The sequence below is a fragment of the Eriocheir sinensis genome, chromosome 9 (assembly GCF_024679095.1).
Source record: "Eriocheir sinensis breed Jianghai 21 chromosome 9, ASM2467909v1, whole genome shotgun sequence".
NCBI lineage: Eukaryota > Metazoa > Arthropoda > Malacostraca > Decapoda > Varunidae > Eriocheir > Eriocheir sinensis.
The window spans coordinates 14,446,938-14,466,676 of NC_066517.1; the positions used below are offsets into that span (position 1 = coordinate 14,446,938).

Genomic DNA, 19,739 nt, shown 5'->3' on the forward strand with positions numbered 1-19,739 from the left:
ACTGTTCTGAGTGTGTGTGTTCAGTGTTGTGATTGTGTTATAGTGTCATAGTGTATAGCGTAGATGTAGTTTCGCTGTCCTACTTCGGTTACCATGTCATCCATCATTATTTGTCACCATACAGCTCTATCACCATCAACACCATACCGCCTGTCACCATAATTCACTCCCCACACCTGTATTTTCATCCTCACCACCTCTTAATCACTACCATACACCTGTCACTATCAAAATACACACAGGAGAGTATCAAGACACCTCTCCTCCCGAAATTGATCTCTCTTTTGGCCCTCTCCTCCCGAAATTGACCTCTTTTGGCCCTCTCCTCCCGAAATTGATCTCTCTTTTGGCCCTCTCCTCCCGAAATTGACCTCTCTTTTGGCCCTCTCCTCCCGAAATTGACCTCTTTTGGCCCTCTCCTCCCGAAATTGACCTCTCTTTTGGCCGCTCATAACTTTTGTCTTTGTAGGAACAGCGATTATCGGGCTTTTTTTTCACTTTTTTTTGTTGCCCTTGAGCTGTTTCTTTAGCTGTAAAAAAAAATCACTATGCACCTCTCTCACCATCACCGTCACTATCACATTTCCTGGCATTATCATATACCTCAGTCACCATCACTAACACATCCATCACACCTCTTCTGCCTTTCCCCATCACTGTCTCTACCTATTAACTTCACCATACCTTTCACGATCTCACACCTGTCACCATCACCACCATCATTAGCACACCTTCCTGACACTACACGGATAACTTGTCACTGTACTCTGCTGTCTCCTCTCACCCCTTTATGCCGCTATGAACATCTGCCACCATAACAACGCTACCCTTCTATTAGGTCTTGTGTATAATTCTTTCCTTGTTTCATATCCTCTTCTTTCTCTACCTTCCTTCATTCTTCCTCCTCTATCTTCCTTCTTTTCTTTATTCTCTATTTCTCCGTCTCGCCCTCCTCTCTCCCCCTCTCTTTTTTCCGTCTTTAGTTTTCTTTCTTCCCTCTTTCTACTTCCATCCCTTTATCCCCCTTCCGACACACCATCAACTTCACTACATATCTATACAACCCTTCTACCTGATGTCACTATAAACACTTGTCTGTTCACTATCTTTTGCCTCAGTTGAGAATAACGAAGGTTTTTCTTTTTTGTCTGTCTGTGTACAATAAGGGTCAAAAGTACACACACACACACACACACACACACACACACACACACACACACACACACACACACACACACACACATGCATAAGTTAACAATGGGTATGAGGCGGATCTGCATAATGAGTGACAAAACACGATATTTATGCAAAACGTAATTGTATCACGTAGCTTTTTCCTTTTTTTTTTTTCGATTCTTGTTGTCTCTCCCTCTCTCTCTCATTCGCTTCTCCTCTCCTCTCTTTTTCGATGTTTCCAAAGCTCACTAAAGACGAACAGGGCGACAAAACACACGAAGCTGGAATATAATAGCCTTTGCTCCGTCGTATATATAAAAGAAATACAGGATAAAATATGTGAAAAGCTAAATATATAAAAAAAAAACTATTACATTACATACAGAAATACGAATACTAGTAAAAACCGGCGATGGCATAGAAATACATACGATAATTGGGTGAAAATAAATAAATCTAGACATTATACAGAATCACAAAAAAACTAGCAATAAAAAAAAGAAATCCAGACACATACGGAAAATATATCACGGTGAAAAATACGTCAGTTTACAGGGACGAAAAATGAACGTCAAATATATTTTTCATTAGCGTTTAACAATGATTGATTACGGCGATGATTAACTTCGATAAATTGCCATCTCTCTCTCTCTCTCGTGTGTGCGTAGCTGTGTGTGTGTGTGTGTGTGTGTGTGTGTGTGTGTGTGTGTGTGTGTGTGTGTGTGTGTGTGTGTGTCATGTGATTTATGTCCGATTCTCTGTGTTTTCTGGCCTCTGGGGTTCGAAGTGAGGACGTGATATGTTGTTCGTTACATTAAAATCGAAGGCCACGCGCACACACACACACACACACACACACACACACACACACACACACACACACACACACACACACACACACACACACACACACACACACACACACACACACACACACACACACACACACACACAGAACAAATCACTTCAAATAGATCAAGGTTATACAACTGTGTGGAAAATCTCTCTCTCTCTCTCTCTCTCTCTCTCTCATTAGGTAGGTGAACGTACGTAACGCTTCATAGCTTCTGATAATTGCGTACGAGGAGAGCGAGGCAGGCAGCAGTCAGGTAGGTAGGTAGGTAGGGAGGGAGGGAGCAGGAGGAGGAATATTATACGTTCAATACGCATGAAGGAGACAGTGATATGTAGTGTGCGGCCTCTGCCCTCCTATACGCCAGTCGCTTGGGGAACCTTATCACCATTTACCTATCCATTTATTCGGCCAGGTAAGGTGGAAATATTCTCTGCTCTAACGTCCTTATGGTGAGAGAGAGAGAGAGAGAGAGAGAGAGAGAGAGAGAGAGGTAAGAAATATTCACAAGCTAATATTATTCTTGCAGCAAAATTCTTTTCAGCGTTATTTTCTTGCATCGTGAATCTAGTCTCTCTCTCTCTCTCTCTCTCTCTTGATCGTTGCTTCTGTGTGTGTGTGTGTGTGTGTGCGTGTGTGTGTGTGTGTGTGTGTGTGTGTGTGTGTGTGTGTGTGCGTGCGTAGGTGTGAGTGCGCAGGTGTGTGCGTTCGTGTGTGCGTGTATTCAGCCAGTCTGCGTTGTTCTGCGTCCGTCTCGATATTGTATGAGTATTTATTTATTTGTCTATTTGATATGCGAGGGTTGAGGAATACATTATGCAATTTTCAACATGTGCAATAGTAACTCTGCCTCATGTCCGAACATATATATATATATATATATATATATATATATATATATATATATATATATATATATATATATATATATATATATATATATATATATATATATATATATACTCTTAAATATGAAAACGCTATCGATACATATACTGGCTACGCCTCTACAGGAAAAAATAAATAAGTAGTTACATTACAGTTCACTTCAGACGGTGAATATAAATCAAACAGTTAGTCTACATTGTTTATTTTTTGGTCTAGGTCTTCTACAACAACTGACAACTGACTGACACGTTACAAATTCCCTCTCGGTGAGTTGGCAAGAGTGAAAATAAAGCCGAAATTTGCGAAACACACGCCGTCGTCAGCAATAGCAGCGCCTCGCAGAGGAGACGCAACGCACTAATTGCTTTTCGGAGCGGTATGAAGCCTCTCAGTTAGCGGCCAGTGAGAGATTGATATACACACACTTTTTCTCTATGACTTGCTGCAGGCGTTAGTCTTTCTCTGCATAATACACCTCAGTTTTTTCTATATGACTTCTGTTCGTTATATTCAAGTCTTTCTCATCTCTAAACACCTCAGTTTTTCTATATGGTTTCCTGTTCGTTGCATTCAGTCTTTCTTTTCACTATACATCCTTGGTTTTCTATATGGCTTGCTGTTCTTTATATTCAGTCTATCTAATTTTTATACACCTCAATTTTCTCTAGGACTTGCTTGTTCTTTATTTTCAGTCTTTCTCTTCATTTTACACTCTAGTTTTTCTTTATATGACTTCTTGTTCGTTATATTAATTTCTTTTCGTTATTATATTTCCTCTCTCATTTTGTCACTTTCAGGAACCACTCTCCTTTTCTCCCTGTAATTGTATCATCCTCGCTTTGTTTGTTTGTCCGTGTCATTGTTTCTGAGCTTCACTGATTAATAAACCCCACCCTTCCTCCTCTATTGGCTCCAGGCTCGCTTGTGTTTAGTCTTCGCCTTTATTCCATTTCGTTTTGTCGTTTCCACTGCCATTGTGTTGTTGTTCGATATTTGTATCATTATTGCATTGTTTGTTTTCCGTTTCACTAGTTCTCGATTTCACTGTTTCCTCTTTCCCTGGTTATTGGTTCATGAGTTTTTCTCTTCTCATTTGCATTTCATTCCTTATCTGCTTGTGTTCGTATTTTCCGTATCTTTCCTGTTTATTTGAATCTTGTCTTTTCATTTTACACTCAACAAACATTTTCCAACGATAGTTTTCATGTCGTAACTCTTTTCTGTCTTTTATTTCGTTGTCTGAAGTTCTTTTCTTACGTTATGAAGTTCCCTGTGAGTCAAATCAGTCTTGTGTAGCGCTGAAGTTAAAAGACACACACGGGAACTTATGCAAACACTACCGTAAGATGCTTGTATCCATTTTTTTTTTTGCACAAGTTGTTCAGTCCTAATCCACTTGCAATTCACACCCATGAGCCAGATCCTAAACAAGCGTCCGCGCCTCAACATGCAAAATAAATCTTCTCCTTCAGCAGCAACACTAAGCAGTCCAAGCCGTGTTCGATACAGGTTCCAAAAGCACACGAAAAAGGACTACAATTATGCCGCCATATACACATATTTTGGCAGGGATGTGTTTTTTTCCATTACTGTTTATTCAGCAGTATTTTTTTCCACCCCTTCGAGTCCAGTCTGATAATATACAAATATCACTACAATTATTTGGAACGATATAAATTCACTAGGGCACTGTGCAAATTCTATATATATATATATATATATGTGTGTATGTATAGATATATCTTTATGTTTATATATATATTTTTGTTTTGTTTTTTCTCTCTCCATCTCTCACTACGTGCAAAATTAACTTAAATGCCAACAGGATTACAAACACAGTATCAGCACCGACGTCACTTTTTATCCCCCTTCTCTTTTGCGCTTTTTTGTTCATATGGATGAATGAAATGAGAGTTGCATGAGTCTATAAATGTGAATGTGTTGATGGATGAGTGTGTCGTGGGTCCGTGGATGAACACTGAATGGGTCTATGGATGAGTCTATGGCGTTTGTTTCTGGGAGTCAATAGTCTATGGAAAGTCTATGGACGAGGGCGTGAGTCAGCGTGGTGGTGCGTGAGTATGGATAGTGAGTGCGGACAACAGTGACTTGCTAGAGAGGAAAATGAGTCAGCCGGAACAAAGTGGCCTTCCTGACCGGGGAAATGAGTGCGTGTGAGTAATTATACCCAAGCGGGAAAAATGGTAATGACAGGACAGAATAATCAGCTGCTGGTAACGAGGAAAAAAATATGTAAATGATTTTGAAGATGATTATCATGCAAAAAAGGATATAATTTCAATTCAGTAAAAAAGAAACCAGCGATCCAGCGCAGGAGAGTAAAATTTAGTCGTAAAATGAGGAGATGAATGCGAGTAAAATATCATGAAAGGCATCACATAAATAGCAACAAAAAGCTAAAAAGTTATATCGATGAATAAAATGATGATAACCTGCGATTCGGGGAGTAAAAATTAGATCAGTAAATCAAAAAAGATGAATGGAGGTAATAAAAACGACTATATATGAAAGGCTGCTGAAATATAGAACAAATAAAGTTTACGAATACTATTAAACTGTATACAGAAAAATGATGTAGATAGGTGAGCTACATCAGAAAGCAGGAGTAAGCGGGTGTCATTCCGTACGTCAGCAGATGAGTGATTTAATTCAGAATGCAAAAAAAATTAAGTGAGTATAAGTGAGTTAGTCAGAAGGTGAGTCAGCAGAAGTAAAAATGATGAGTCGATTCCGAAAGTAAGACAAAGCGGGCGAGTCATTAGGTAAGTCAGCAAGTGAATGAAATAAGAAGATAAGTGAGTTAATTCAGACAGCAAAACAAGGCGGGTGAGCCATTAGGTGAGTCAGCCAGTGAATGAGAAGGTAGATAAGCGAGTTAATTATGAACGCAAAGAAAAGCAAGCCAGTCCTTAGCCAAATCAACAGGTGAGTGAACAGGTAGATATGTGAGCTAATTCAGAATGCAAGACAAAGCAGGTAAGTGATTAGGTAGGTCAGCAGGTGAGAAAGCAGGTAGATAAATGAAATAATTAGAGAAAGTGAATCATAAGGGCGAGTCAGTAGGTGTCGGTAGGTGAGTGAGCAGGTGAAAAAGTGAGCTAATTAAGAGTCATTAGCGTCATTAAAGTCAGTTAGCAGGTAAATGAACAGGTGGGTGAACAGGTGAACCCACACACGCCGAGATACGAATGACCCAACTCAGCAGGCGACTACAGGAGAAGCAGCGGGCAGTAGGTGAGTGGGGCAGACGAGGCGGGTCAGCAGGCGGGACAGGTGACTCAGCGCAGTAGGAGTGGCAGCAAGAGGAGCAGCAGCAGCAGGGGGCGGCGAGTCAGCAGCGGACGCCCCCCCCTCGACGCGCTCCCCGACGCACTTGCTGACCCTGAAAAAGCACCGTCAGCACACACGCACACACACACACACACACACACACACACACACACACACGAAGCATGACAAGAAAAAAAAAAACGCAAGGACACAAAGCAATGAAAAGACGTGAAATGCAACAACAAAAAAACATCAACAACAACAATAACAACAGACGAGAGAAAAAAAATATCACACGAATGAAAAACAAAACAAAAATATAAGAAAAAAATCGCAACAACGCACACAAACATAACAATAAGAAATACACGAACATAATAAGGAAGGGAGAAAAAAACATATTATAAACATCAACAGCAACAACAGAATCAAACAACACAAACATTAAAAACAACACGCTTATAATCCATCATTTCAATATCAAGAGCAAAATAAAAAAAGAACGGGAAAATAAATCATCACAAACATCAATAACAACAAAACCACGCAACACAAAAACAACACAAACACCAACACAAACACTCTTATCATCCATACCTTCACCATCAATAACAAGGCAAAAAAAAAATTCAACCACTCTTATATAGCGGGCAGGAAGAAGACAATATACCCAACAGGTGTAAACTCCAGGTAATCAGAGGCACAGGTAAATCAGGAGCTCGCAGGTGTGCTCACGTAATTACTCCACCGGCACAGACTTAATGGGTTAATGCCTCTTCCTGCCCATTAGCGACCCACCGTCTTAATAACAGCAATGACAATGGCAAACGCTCTCTCCCTCTCTCCCTCTCTCTCTCTCTCTCTCTCTCTCTCCGTCTCTGCCTTTCTCTCTCTCTCTCTCACACACACAAGCACACTATCTCTTACTCTGTTATCTATCTCTATCTCTCTGTTTTTATCTATTCTTCTATTTATTACCATCGTTATTATTACTACTGTTATTATGATTATTGTTACTATTACTACTACTACTACTACTACTACTACTACTACTACTATAAATCCTCGTCAACGTTCTTTAAATTCCACACTCGTCATTGTTTCTTACACGATCATACACTCTCTCTCTCTCTCTCCCTCCGTCATGCACTAACGCCCTGTCTCTCTTTCGCTGACCGTGACGTACCAGAATGAAGGATGACAAGCTATACGGAAGACAGGAAGGGACGGGATTTATGGAGGAAGATGTTCGGGGTCATTGCGATAGGCTGAAGGGGAAGGGGGAAGAGGGGGAAGAGGAGAGGAGGGAGGGAAGGAAAGGAGAGGAGGTGGTGATGGGGGAAGAGGAAGAAGAGAGCGAGTGGTAAGGTGAAGAATGGGGTAATAGGAAATGAATGGGTGAAAAAATGATGTTAAGGGATGATTTTTTGTATGGAAAGGTATGAGGAAAAACTAAGGGAAGGAGAATAAAGGGAAGGGAAGATAAAAAAGGAGAAGGAGGAGGGTTTTAGGGACAAAAGTGAAGGGAAGGAAACAAAACGAAGGGAGCTAAGGAGAGGGAAGGGGACTACAAGGGAAGGAGAAAATGGAGGAAGGAAAAAAAAAAAAGGAAGGGATGAGAGAAGGGAAGAAAAAACGAGGGAGCCTAAGGGAAGGAATGGGCCTATTGGAGAGGGAAGAGATGGAGTAGGGAGAAGAGAAGAAGAAGGAGGAGGAGGAGGGCTAAGGAGAGAAGTGAAGAGAAGGGAAGGGAAGGGAAGAAAAAATGAAGGGAGCTACAGGGAGGGAGGAGGCCTATAGGGAAGGGAGGGGGAGGGAGGGAGGGGTGTTTCTTCTTACCGCGATTGAGGGAGCGGGGTCGGGGGTCACTGGGAGGGGGACCGCCATCCTGAATGTATCGGTGGGGGGCGCCGTCAGTGGGGGAGTCTGCTGACCCTAAGAGGAAGGGGGAGGGGAGGAGGGGAGAAGGGGGAGGGGAGGAAAAAAGAGGGGAAAGGGAAGGGGTTGAGAGAAGAAAGAGAACAGGGAGAGCAAGAGAGGAGAGAGGAAAGGAGAAAAAGGGGGGAGGGAATAAAGGAAGGGGAGAAGAAAACAAAGAGGAAAAGGTATGAAAAAGGGATAAGAGTGGGAGGGATTGAGAAGACAGAATAAAGAGGTTAAGAAGAAGAAGAGGAAAAGAGAGGAGGGAGAAAAGAGGAAAAGGTGAGGGAAACGAAAATATAGATGAATATAGAGAAGAAAAGAGAAAAAAAAACAGTACAAAAAAGAGAGGAGGAGGAGGAGGAGGAGGAAGAAGAAGAAAAAGAAGAAGAGGGATACATGGTAAAAACAAAAAAAGACCAAAATTATTGTCAAGGTAAAGGAAAGGAAAAGAAAAAGATTTAACAGGAGAAAAACAGGAAAAAAAGGCGAAAAGAAAACGGTTGAGTGGAAGGAGAAAGAGTCAGAGGGGAGAGGAGTGAGGGGAGAGTACAAGGGAGGAGGGGAGGGGAGAGGGGGGGAGGGGAGAGGGAGAAGAGGGGAGAGAGGGGAGAGGGAAGAATAAGAGCACGGATGAGTAATTAAAAGGTGAGATAAGGTGATGGAGTAAGGAGGAGGAGGAGGAGGAGGAGGAGGAGAAGGGGAGGCGTAATTGCAGAGGAGGAGGAGGAGGAGGAGGAGGAAGAGGGCATGAAGGCAATATAAGAGAAGGGAAAATGAGACAAAGAGGAGGGGGAGGATGAAAACAATTTAGAGACATTAAGATGTGATACAGTGAGGAGGAGGAGGAGGAGGAGGAGGAGGAGGAGAAGGAGGAAGGAGAGGAGAAATTCGAATAGTCGGAGGAGGAGGGAAAGGAGAAATAGGTACCAGAAAATGAGCAAGAAAGAAAATAATGCAGAAAGGAAGTAACGCAGGAGAAATGGAAACAGGAAAAGGAGAAAGAAAATAATCGTGAAAGGAAGAAATGTAGAGGGAGAGAAGATGCAGAGGGACAAAGTAGAAGGAGGGAGGGAAGGGAAGGGAGTGCCGTAGAAAGAGGGAAGGGAAGGGAGTGCCGTAGAAAGAGGGAAGGGAAGGGAAGGGAGTGCCGTAGAAAGAGGGAAGTGAAGGAAGGAGTGCCGTAGAAAGAGGAAGGGAAGGAAGGAAGGAGTGCCGTAGAAAGAGGGAAGGAAGGGAAGGAAGGAGTGTAGAAAGAGGGAAGGGAAGGAAGGAGTGCCGTAGAAAGAGGGAAGGAAGGAAGGAGTGCCGTAGAAAGAGGGAAGGAAGGGAAGGAGTGCTGCAGAAAGAGGGAAGGGATGGGAGGGCCGTAGAAAGAGGGAAGGGAAGGGAAGGGAGTGCCGTAGAAAGAGGGAAGGGAAGGGAAGGGAGTGCCGTAGAAAGAGGGAAGGGAAGGGAAGGGAGTGCCGTAGAAAGAGGGAAGGGAAGGGAGTGCCGTAGAAAGAGGGAAGGGAAGGAGTGCCGTAGAAAGAGGGAAGGGAAGGGAGTGCCGTAGAAAGAGGGAAGGGAAGGGAGTGCCGTAGAAAGAGGGAAGGGAAGGGAAGGGAAGGGAGTGCCGTAGAAAGAGGGAAGGAAGGGAGTGCTGCAGAAAGAGGGAAGGGAAGGGAGTGCCGCAGAAAGAGGGAAGGAAGGAGTGCCGTAGAAAGAGGGAAGGGAAGGGAGTGCCGTAGAAAGAGGGAAGGAAGGAAGGGAGTGCCGTAGAAAGAGGGAAGGGAAGGAAGGAGTGCCGTAGAAAGAGGGAAGGGAAGGAAGGGAGGCTGCAGAAAGAGGGAAGGGAAGGAGTGCCGTAGAAAGAGGGAAGGGAAGGGAAGGGAGTGCCGTAGAAAGAGGGAAGGGAAGGGAAGGGAGTGCCGTAGAAAGAGGGAAGGGAAGGGAGTGCCGTAGAAAGAGGGAAGGGAAGGGAGTGCCGTAGAAAGAGGGAAGGGAAGGGAAGGGAGTGCCGTAGAAAGAGGGAAGGGAAGGGAAGGGAGTGCCGTAGAAAGAGGGAAGGGAAGGGAAGGGAGTGCCGTAGAAAGAGGGAAGGGAAGGGAAGAGAGTGCCGTAGAAAGAGGGAAGGGAAGGAGTGCTGCAGAAAGAGGGAAGGAAGGGAAGGGAGTGCCGTAGAAAGAGGGAAGGGAAGGAGTGCCGTAGAAAGAGGGAAGGGAAGGGAAGGGAGTGCCGTAGAAAGAGGGAAGGGAAGGGAAGGGAAGGGAAGGGAAGGGAGTGCCGTAGAAAGAGGGAAGGGAAGGGAAGGGAGTGCCGTAGAAAGAGGGAAGGGAAGGGAAGGGAAGGGAAGGGAGTGCCGTAGAAAGAGGGAAGGGAAGGGAAGGGAGTGCCGTAGAAAGAGGGAAGGGAAGGGAAGGGAGTGCCGGAGAAAGAGGGAAGGGAAGGGAAGGGAGTGCCGTAGAAAGAGGCAAGGAAGGGAGTGCCAGAAAGAGGGAAGGGAAGGAAGGAGTGCTGTAGAAAGAGGGAAGGGAAGGGAAGGAGTGCCGTAGAAAGAGGGAAGGAAGGAAGGAGTGCCGTAGAAAGAGGGAAGGAAGGAGTGCCGTAGAAAGAGGGAAGGAAGGAAGGAGTGCCGTAGAAAGAGGCAAGGGAAGGGAAGGGAGTGCCGGAGAAAGAGGCAAGGGAAGGGAAGGGAGTGCCGTAGAAAGAGGCAAGGGAAGGGAAGGGAGTGCCGTAGAAAGAGGGAATGGGTGAGGGAAAATGGAGGGAAGATGGGAGGGAGAGTGCCGAAGAAAGAGGAAATGGGTGAGGGAAAGGGGAGAGAGGGAGAGAGGGAGGGAGGAAGAAAACAACAAGCTGTATCACTTTGCCTCTTTCCAAACCTCGGGGCAGGAGACAAAACACCTCAAGTAGCCGGACAGAACACCTTTAAGGAAGTTTGAACACCTTTAAGGAAACACAAAGGCCTTAAAGAAAACGTTGAAGAAAGCGTAGGTGGCCTCTTAAGCGCCCTGACCTTCCTCTAAGAATTTGAAAGCGTCCCTACATTTTTTTTTTTTTTTACGGACATTCTTTTAATTTCACAGGTAATATTTTTGTCCTTTTACCCGTGAATCTTCGTTTTAGCTTCTCAACTTAACTAACATTTTTTTAAAAGTTATGGTATTTTGCCTGTCTCGTCCCGTTCTCTTATGGTTTATTTAATACAAGATGCTGTACAGTGACATACAAACTACATACACTACTGTTTTATTGGGCTATTAACACATTTTCAGCCATATTCCAAGCTCTCCCTTCCTAAGACATATCCCTTAACACCGTCCTAAAATAATCAACAGGTTCCAAATTGCTCTTCGCCTTGCTAAATTTCATAAACTTCACTTCTAATTATCTTTTCCTCCTTACTAGCACAGAAAATCAATGTTAGAGGTACCCTGATTAATGAATACAAGCTGTTTATAGTAAGCTTGCAGGGAACAGGGTCTGGTCTACTGATATTGCTGGATCTCATGTCAAGGGAATGGCCTAGGAGGGAAGAGCCTGTAACATGAAGGATATAAGAGTAAGCATGCAACTGATACACAACCACTTCCCTTGCATTGTGAATGTTCTAAATTAACTAAGAACGCAGGCACAATTTACTAATATACAGTTTCGATACTACTATTTCTGCGTACAAATTTGCCAACTCGATTCACTGTCACATCGAACTTGCTACGATATTCACAGTACAACGAATATCGAGTCAGCGTTACTTGTTCGCACTAGAAAGCCTCTGAATGGTGCAAGTAACTGATTTATTTATTGACTGACTCGCTCCCTCGGTCACTCATGCCACTACGACTAACTCTTTAATGCATGCCACACACTCATTCGTTGCCTGGTAGTACAGCTCATGCTACATTTCAAAATAATACGATTCATACAACCTTATTCATACTACTATTCATACTACTACTCCTACTACTACTACTACTACTACTGCTACTACTACTTCTATTCATACTACTACTACTACTACTACTACTACTACTACTACTACTACTATTACTACTACTACTATTCACAGTACTACTACTACTACTACTACTGCTGCTACTATTACTATTTAAAAGCGTACTACTAAAAAATAAATAAAAACCTCATTAATATTACTGTTCATATATCAGTTCATACTATTACTACAACTATTACTTCTACTGCTATCACCATTAATAATAATAATAATAACAATAATAATACCACACTTGCTACGGAAATCATACAAAAACACTCAGTCATACTACTCCTCATACTTCAACGCATACTATCACGTACATTCTACTCACACTAGTACTAAATCATAATAAACAACTCATTCAACTAATACTCAGATTAACACTATTACCAACCACGCTACCTCACTCACTCACTCGCTCACTCGTTGACTCTACCCACAAACAACAACTCCTTCCTTCCTCACAATCTCAGTACTCACGTTGAAGAGAAGAAGAGTCGCTGGCTATAATATTCGTCTTCTTCTCCAACACCTTTCCTTCGTTACTGTCGAAGAGCGGGGGTTGGGGCGTGGTGGGGGTGGTGCTGGTGGTGCTGGTGGTAGTGGTGGTGGTGGTGGTCGTGGTGGTGGTAGTAGTAGTAGTGGTGGTAGTTGTGATCACTGCGAAGAGAAAAATTAAATAAAATGGTTAGGATTTTTTTTTTTTTAAGGTCACAGTTTAATGTTCTGAAAATATAAAAGGAGGTTATGATATACGGGTGACGCGGACCTTTGCTTTTTGTTTTGTTTTTTGTGATTGTAATAAAACCGTGGCGCGAGAGAGAGAGAGAGAGAGAGAGAGAGAGAGAGAGAGAGAGAGAGAGAGAGAGAGAGAGAGAGAGAGAGAGAGAGAGAGAGAGAGAGAGAGAGAGAGAGAGAGAGAGAGAGAGAGAGAGAGAGAGAGAGAGAGAGAGAATAGTAGAGTAATAGCCGAAAGTTAATTTAGTTTTTATGTTCGCAGGACAAAAAATAATAATAATAATGTCAAGAGCGATGAGTTTGTCGACTCCCTCTATGGCGAAGTGTTCGGAGCTGAATTTAGGCCAACACACACACACACACACACACACACACACACACACACACACACACACACACACACACACACACACACACACACAGGGAAAGTTATTATATACAAAAATATATATAAACAGGACACCCACATAAAAAAGTTGTATCATTCCCCAAATTCACGAACAGACAGACAGACGAAGCGAGAACAACAACAACAACGACAACAACAACAACAACAACAACAACAACAACAACAACAACAACAACAACAACAAGAGGGCGTGTAATGAAAGTTCGCGGACACTCATAATTTGAAAAGGAAAGAAAATGAAAAAAGAAACTCGAAACGAAGTAAAAATGAGACGAAACATAATTACTCGTCACACACACACACACACACACACACACACACACACACACACACACACACACACACACACACACACAAACCAATCCCTAAGTATGTATGTATGTTACGTATGCCTTCCTTTTTACCCTTCCTCTTCCCCTTCCTCTTCCTCTTTCCCCTTCATTCTCTCATCGCCTGTCATATACAAGCATTCCCTCCCCTTTTCTCTCCTTCCCTTCCCTTTATTCCCCTTTCTACTTCCCCATTAGCCAATTTATTCTCACTCCCCTTACGCTTCCTTCCTGCCTTTTCCCACTTCCCTCCTCCCCTTCCCCTTCTTTCCTCTCGTTCCTCCCCTTCCCGTTCTCTTTCTCCTCCCCTCCTCCGTTCATGTCAACACACAAGATTCGAAGGGGAGGGACGGCCAACAGTTCTCTTGTGTTGCATGGGAAAGGCAACACAAACTTTGCCCTTTTTTCCCTTCTTCCTCCCCTTCGCCTATCGTCCCGCGCCCTTCTCCGCCCCTTCCTCCTATCGCCCTTCACGCCTATGTGCGGAAAATGAAGAAGGGGAACAGATAGCAGAGAGGAGGAGGAGGAGGATGGAGAAAGGTACACAATTTGATAGGAAAAATATATTGAAATCATTATCAGCCTCTTCGTTCTGTTGTTGTTTCGCTTCCTTATCGTCTACTTTTTTTTACCTATTATTCCCCCTCCTCTTCCTTCTTCTTCTGTCTTCCTCCTCCTCTCCCTTCTCTTTCTGTTTTCCTCTTCTTCTTTCGCTTCCTTATCTACATCAATCTGTTCGCCTTTCTGCTCTTGCTCTTCCTCTTCCTCCTCTCCCATTCTCTCCTCCGCTCTCTGACCGGAAACAGAGTAGTTATAAACGGCGTTTCATCTAACTGGCTCGATGTCAGAAGCAGCGTACCTCAAGGATCAGTGCTTGGTCCCATGCTCTTCTTAATTTATGTTAATGATATCGATGATGGGCTCACTTGTAAAATATCAAAATTTGCTGATGACACAAAAATCGCTAGTAAGGTAACTACGACACTCGACGAAGAAGCTTTACAATCAGATCTAGATCGACTTGCACGTTGGGCCAATCAATGGCAAATGAAATTTGACGTTGACAAATGTAAAGTGTTGCACATCGGAAACAATAACAACGGCGTTCAGTACATAATGAATGGCCAACAACTTTTTGCAGTAAGTAAAGAAAAGGATCTTGGAATCACTATATCAAGCGATTTAAAGCCCGGTCAGCATTGTTCAGAGGTAGTTAAAACCGCAAACAAATTGGTTGGTTTCATCGGATGAGTCTTTAATAGTAAATCGGAAAAGTAATATTAAAACAGTATAGTTCGCTGGTTCGACCCCACCTAGAGTACTGTGTACAGTTTTGGTCTCCCTATTACAGAAAAGATGTAGAAAAGCTATAACGGGTTCAACGGAGAATAAGAAAAACGACTCCTAGATTGAGAAATTTATCTTATGAACAAAGACTTAAAGAAGTAAATTTATTCAGCCTATCAAAACGAAGAATGCGAGGCGATCTAATAGAAGTGTTTAAAATGTTTAAAGGATTCAGTGATATTAATGCGGAAGATTACTTTACAATTGATCGATCAAATAGAACAAGAAGAAATAACAATTTCAAGATAAGTGGTAAAAGATTCTCGTCGCACGAAGCCAAACACTTCTTCTTCAATCGAGTCGTTAATGTTTGGAACTCTCTACCCTGTGATGTCGTTGATAGTACAACAGTTACGGCCTTCAAGAATAGATTAGACAAGTATTTTGAATCCAACCAGCAACTAAGATATTACTCATTGTCGTAATAACGTTAAGTTCTTTCGAATACTGGTGTCCTTGTCCGTTTTTATCGCCCGGTTAGTGGTAGCAGTAATGGTAGTTCTTTCCTCTTTCCTACATAAATTCCATGCAGTTTTTCCATGCTGCATGGTTCTTTTTCCTTTCCTGCCAGCTTTGGCTGGAGGGATGGGGGGTGGGGAGGAGCCTTCGCCTTTGCTGTCCTTCATCTTCCACCTTTGATTAGATAGTTAGTGTAGCTTGTCACAAACAGCCTCGTAAGGACCAGCAGGTCTGCTGTTGTTTGTTCTTCCTTTGTGTTTCTTTGTGTTCCTATTTCTGCTCTCCGCTTCCTCCTCTTCTTCTTATTCCTCCTATTCCTCTTCGTTCAGCTCATATTTTTACTTCAACTGCTTTCTCCTCCTCCTCCTTTTCTTCTCCTCCTCCTTCTTCTCCTGGCTTCCTCCTCCTTCACGTCCTCTTTCTCATCGTCCAACTCGTTTTTCTACTTCTACTACCTTTTCTCCTCCTCCTCCTCCTGCTCCTCCTCCTCCTGCTCCTCCTCCTCCTTCTTTTGCCCGCGAAATGTCGATAGCCGGGCCGCAAACTTGGCCATCGCGGAGTTAACTTTGCCCACGCCAGATATTCCCTCGCTACCTCCATTGTTGTTATTGGTCAAAGGGGGGGAGGGGGGGAGAAGGGGGAAGGGCGGGGAAGGGAGGAAAGTGGAGAGAAGGAGACGGGGGAAGGGCGGGGAAGAGAGGAAAGTGGGGAGATGACAGAAGGACGGGGGGAAAGAGGAGGGGAGAAGAGACTGAAGGAAGGAAGGGAGGGGAAGAAGGGAAAAGCGAAGAGAGGAACGAGGAGGGGAGAATAGTCTGAAGGGGAGGAAGGGGAAGGGAAGGGGGAAGGAGGGTGGAAGAAGGGCTAGGGAGTGAAGAGGAAGGGAGAGGAGATTAAAGGAAGGGAAGGAAGGGGATGGGAGGAAAGAGAAAGGGAGGAAAGAGTAGAGGAAAGGAGTGAAGAAGGTAAAGAGGGAAGGGGAAAGGAAAACAAGGGGGAGAGAAGGAAGTAAGAGGAATAAAGGGAAGGTACAGAAGGAGAGAAGGATGGAGGAGGCTCACAGATGCACCAAGAGGGAGGATGAATGGATAGAGGTAGAGAGAGAAATAACGATGACAAGAGGAAAGGATAAAACGAAGAGGAAAAGAAGGAAGAGGAAAAGATTAGGAAGCCAAAGGAAAGGGAAGTTAAAGAGGAAACCAAGAGGAAAGAGGAGGAAGAGGGAGAATGTAGAATGGAGAAGAAGAGATGAGAAATGAAGAGGAAAAAGAGTAGAGGGAAGAAGATAAGAGAGACGGGAAGAGGATGGGAGAGGAGGTAAGGATGGAGAACAAAGGGAAGGGAGAGGAGGGGAAGGAGGAGGCAAAGAGAGTGAGGAAGGGAGGGAGAGAGGGAAAGAGAGAGAGAGAGAGAGAGAGAGAGAGAGAGAGAGAGAGAGAGAGAGAGAGAGAGAGAGAGAGAGAGAGAGAGAGAGAGAGAGAGAGAAAGGTCTCGAAGTCTCTCTCTCTCTCTGAAAGGCTGATAAGCATCGATTTTGTGCATTTATTTGTTGCTTCTTTTGCTTTTCTTTTATTTTGAGAGATTCTTGCATAAGAGAGAGAGAGAGAGAGAGAGAGAGAGAGAGAGAGAGAGAGAGAGAGAGAGAGAGAGAGAGAGAGAGAGAGAGAGAGAGAGAGAGAGAGAGAGAATGCCAGACAGATAATAATTGTTACTTTTTCCTTTGATATGCACGTGGATTTTTCTCTCTCATGGTAAACAGTTCGGTTCTCTCTTAATTTTCTGCACAGATGCAAATAAAGAGAGAGAGAGAGAGAGAGAGAGAGAGAGAGAGAGAGAGAGAGAGAGAGAGAGAGAGAGAGAGAGAGAGAGAGAGAGAGAGAGAGAGAGAGAGAGAGAGAGAGAGAGAGAGAGAGAGAGAGAGAGAAACATTTATCACACCTTCCCTCTCTCTCTTTCTTCATCTTTCCTTCGCCTTTAATATGTTTCCTCCATTTTCCTTTCCTTGCTTTACTTTCCCTCCTCCTCCTCCTCCTTTTTTTTTGTCTATATCACTTTAATTATCCTGTTTCTAGTTTCTTGCGCAATTCTCATGTTATTTTATCCTTCATTTTTTCCTCCTTCCTTCCTCTCTCCTCCCTTCCTGCTTCCCATAATCCTTCTCCATTATCTCCTCCTCTCTTCACGTCCGCCTTATCACCGTCATCACTATTATTTTCCTCGTTTCTCACTTCATATATTTTGCTGCGTTAATTTTTCTCTCCCATTTTTTTTTCTTTTTCCTTCTTTTATTTCAAACTATTCCTCCTCTTCATTTTCTTCTACCGATTCCTCTTCCCTCTTTTCCTTTCTTTGTTTTTTTCTTCTCTTTTACACATGTTTTCTCTTTGTTCCTTTCTCTTCTTCCTCCTCCTCCTCCTTCTCCTCCTATTCATCCTCTATGTTTTCTTCCTCTTTCTCCACTATTAATATTACAACCTCCTCGTCCTCCTCCGCTTCCTTTCTCTTTCCCAACCAACACTATGTTCCTCCACTTTTCTTCCTCCTCCTCCTCCTCCTCCTCCTCCTCCTCCTCCTCCTCCTCCACCTTTCTCTAGTCTGTACTTTTTCCTTCCCAACCAACTCTACCACCCTCTACACTTCCTGAACCACTCCTCCTCCTCCTCCCCCCCTCCATTACCACCTCTGAAGCGGGAGAGAGGCAATTACCACTGTCTTACCCCTGGGGCCTCTACGCCTTCTCCTCCCTCCGATATTTCCTCAACTTTGCTTAGAAAACCTCCCAAGAGATGGAGAGAAAGTGAGAAATACAGGAGGAGGAGGAGGAGGAGGAGGAGGAGGAGATGAAGAGGTTGGTGAAAGTGTAAAAGATTGATTAGGAAGAAGAAAAGGATGATAGAATGAAGGGAAGACGAGGAGGAGGAGGAGGAGGAGAAGGAAAAAGAGGAAGATGAAAGAGTGTTTGAGGGCTGAGAGGAAACTTTTTTTCACGGAGTTGGTGGGGGTCGGATAGACAAATAGAGCGAGCGAGAGAGAGAGAGAGAGAGAGAGAGAGAGAGAGAGAGAGAGAGAGAGAGAGAGAGAGAGAGAGAGAGACAGCAGAGAGAGAGAGAGAGAGAGAGAGAGAGAGAGAGAGAGAGAGAGAGAGAGAGAGAGACAGACAGACAGAGAGAGAGAGAGAGAGAGAGAGAGAGAGAGAGAGAGAGAGAGAGAGAGAGAGAGAGAGAGAGAGAGAGAGAGAGAGAGAGAGAGAGAGAGAGAGAGAGAGAGAGACAGGACAGAGACAGACAGACAGAGAGAGAGAGAGAGAGAGAGAGAGAGAGAGAGAGAGAGAGAGAGAGAGAGAGAGAGAGAGAGAGAGAGAGAGAGAGAGAGAGAGAGAGAGAGAGAGAGAGAGAGAGAGAGAGAGAGAGAGAGAGAGAGAGAGAGAGAGAGAGAGAGAGAGAGAGAGAGAGAGAGAGAGAGAGAGAGAGAGAGAGAGAGAGAGAGAGAGAGAGAGAGAGAGAGAGAGAGAGAGAGAGAGAGAGAGAGAGAGAGAGAGAGAGAGAGAGAGAGAGAGAGAGAGAGAGAGAGAGAGAGAGAGAGAGAGACAGACAGACAGACAGACAGAGAGAGAGAGAGAGAGAGAGAGAGAGAGAGAGAGAGAGAGAGAGAGAGAGAGAGAGAGAGAGAGAGAGAGAGAGAGAGAGAGAGAGAGAGAGGTTACTCAGTTCTCATCTCCCGGCTGGTCTGACGAAGCACTTCATAGTCCCGACTGTAATGTGTCCTTTGATGTGAGGGAGAGAGCGGGGGAGGGGGAAGGGAAGAGGAGGAGGAGGGGGGAGGAAGAGGGAGGAAGGAGGGGAAGGTTGTCAAAGAAGCAGGGGGAGGGGGAAGGAAGAGGGAGGGGGAGGAAGAGAGAGGGGGAGGTAGGACGGAAGGGAGAACGAAGGGGAAGGAAGGGGAAAGAGACTAAGGAAGGAGCGGAAGGAACGTCAAAGAAAAAGGAAGCAGGATGTTGAGGAAAGGAAAATATGGTGTTTAAGAGGTAGAGAGGAGAGGACGAGGGGAGAAGGGAGAGAAAGGAAGAGAGATGAGGGAGGGAAGACAGGGGAGAGATAAAGTACAATGATAGGGAAGGGACTTGAAGATAAGGGAGGAAAGGTGGAGGAGGGGAGAGAAGGATGAAAAAAGATAAAGAAAGAGGAAACAGGGAGAGAGAGGAAAGATAAGAGCGAGAGGGAGAAGAGAAAAGGGAAGATGAGAGGAAGGAGAAAATGAAGGAGTGAGGGAAAGGGAGGGAAAATAGTGAGGGGGGAGGTTAGTAGAGTGAGGAAAGGAAGAAGAGAAGGAGGAGAAGGAGTACAAAGAAGT

At 44.0% G+C, this 19,739-nt stretch overlaps 1 protein-coding gene across 9 annotated transcripts in view; it reads right to left on the bottom strand.

Annotated features, from left to right (window-relative positions):
- Positions 1-2,976: 2,976 nt before the first annotated feature.
- The window catches only part of LOC126995940 (hemicentin-2-like), a 462,936-nt gene continuing 446,173 nt past the window's right edge, over positions 2,977-19,739 (bottom strand). For 8 of the 9 annotated variants that reach the window (XM_050855852.1, XM_050855854.1, XM_050855850.1 and 5 more), the window contains 3 exons: positions 12,588-12,767; positions 8,048-8,134; positions 2,977-6,320 (listed from right to left, as the gene is read on the bottom strand). In XM_050855852.1, the coding sequence (XP_050711809.1) occupies positions 6,217-6,320; positions 8,048-8,134; positions 12,588-12,767 (371 nt within the window). In that variant the 3' untranslated portion in view covers positions 2,977-6,216. The remainder of the gene's footprint in view (positions 6,321-8,047; positions 8,135-12,587; positions 12,768-19,739) is intronic. The other variant, XM_050855857.1, reaches the window with a different exon arrangement.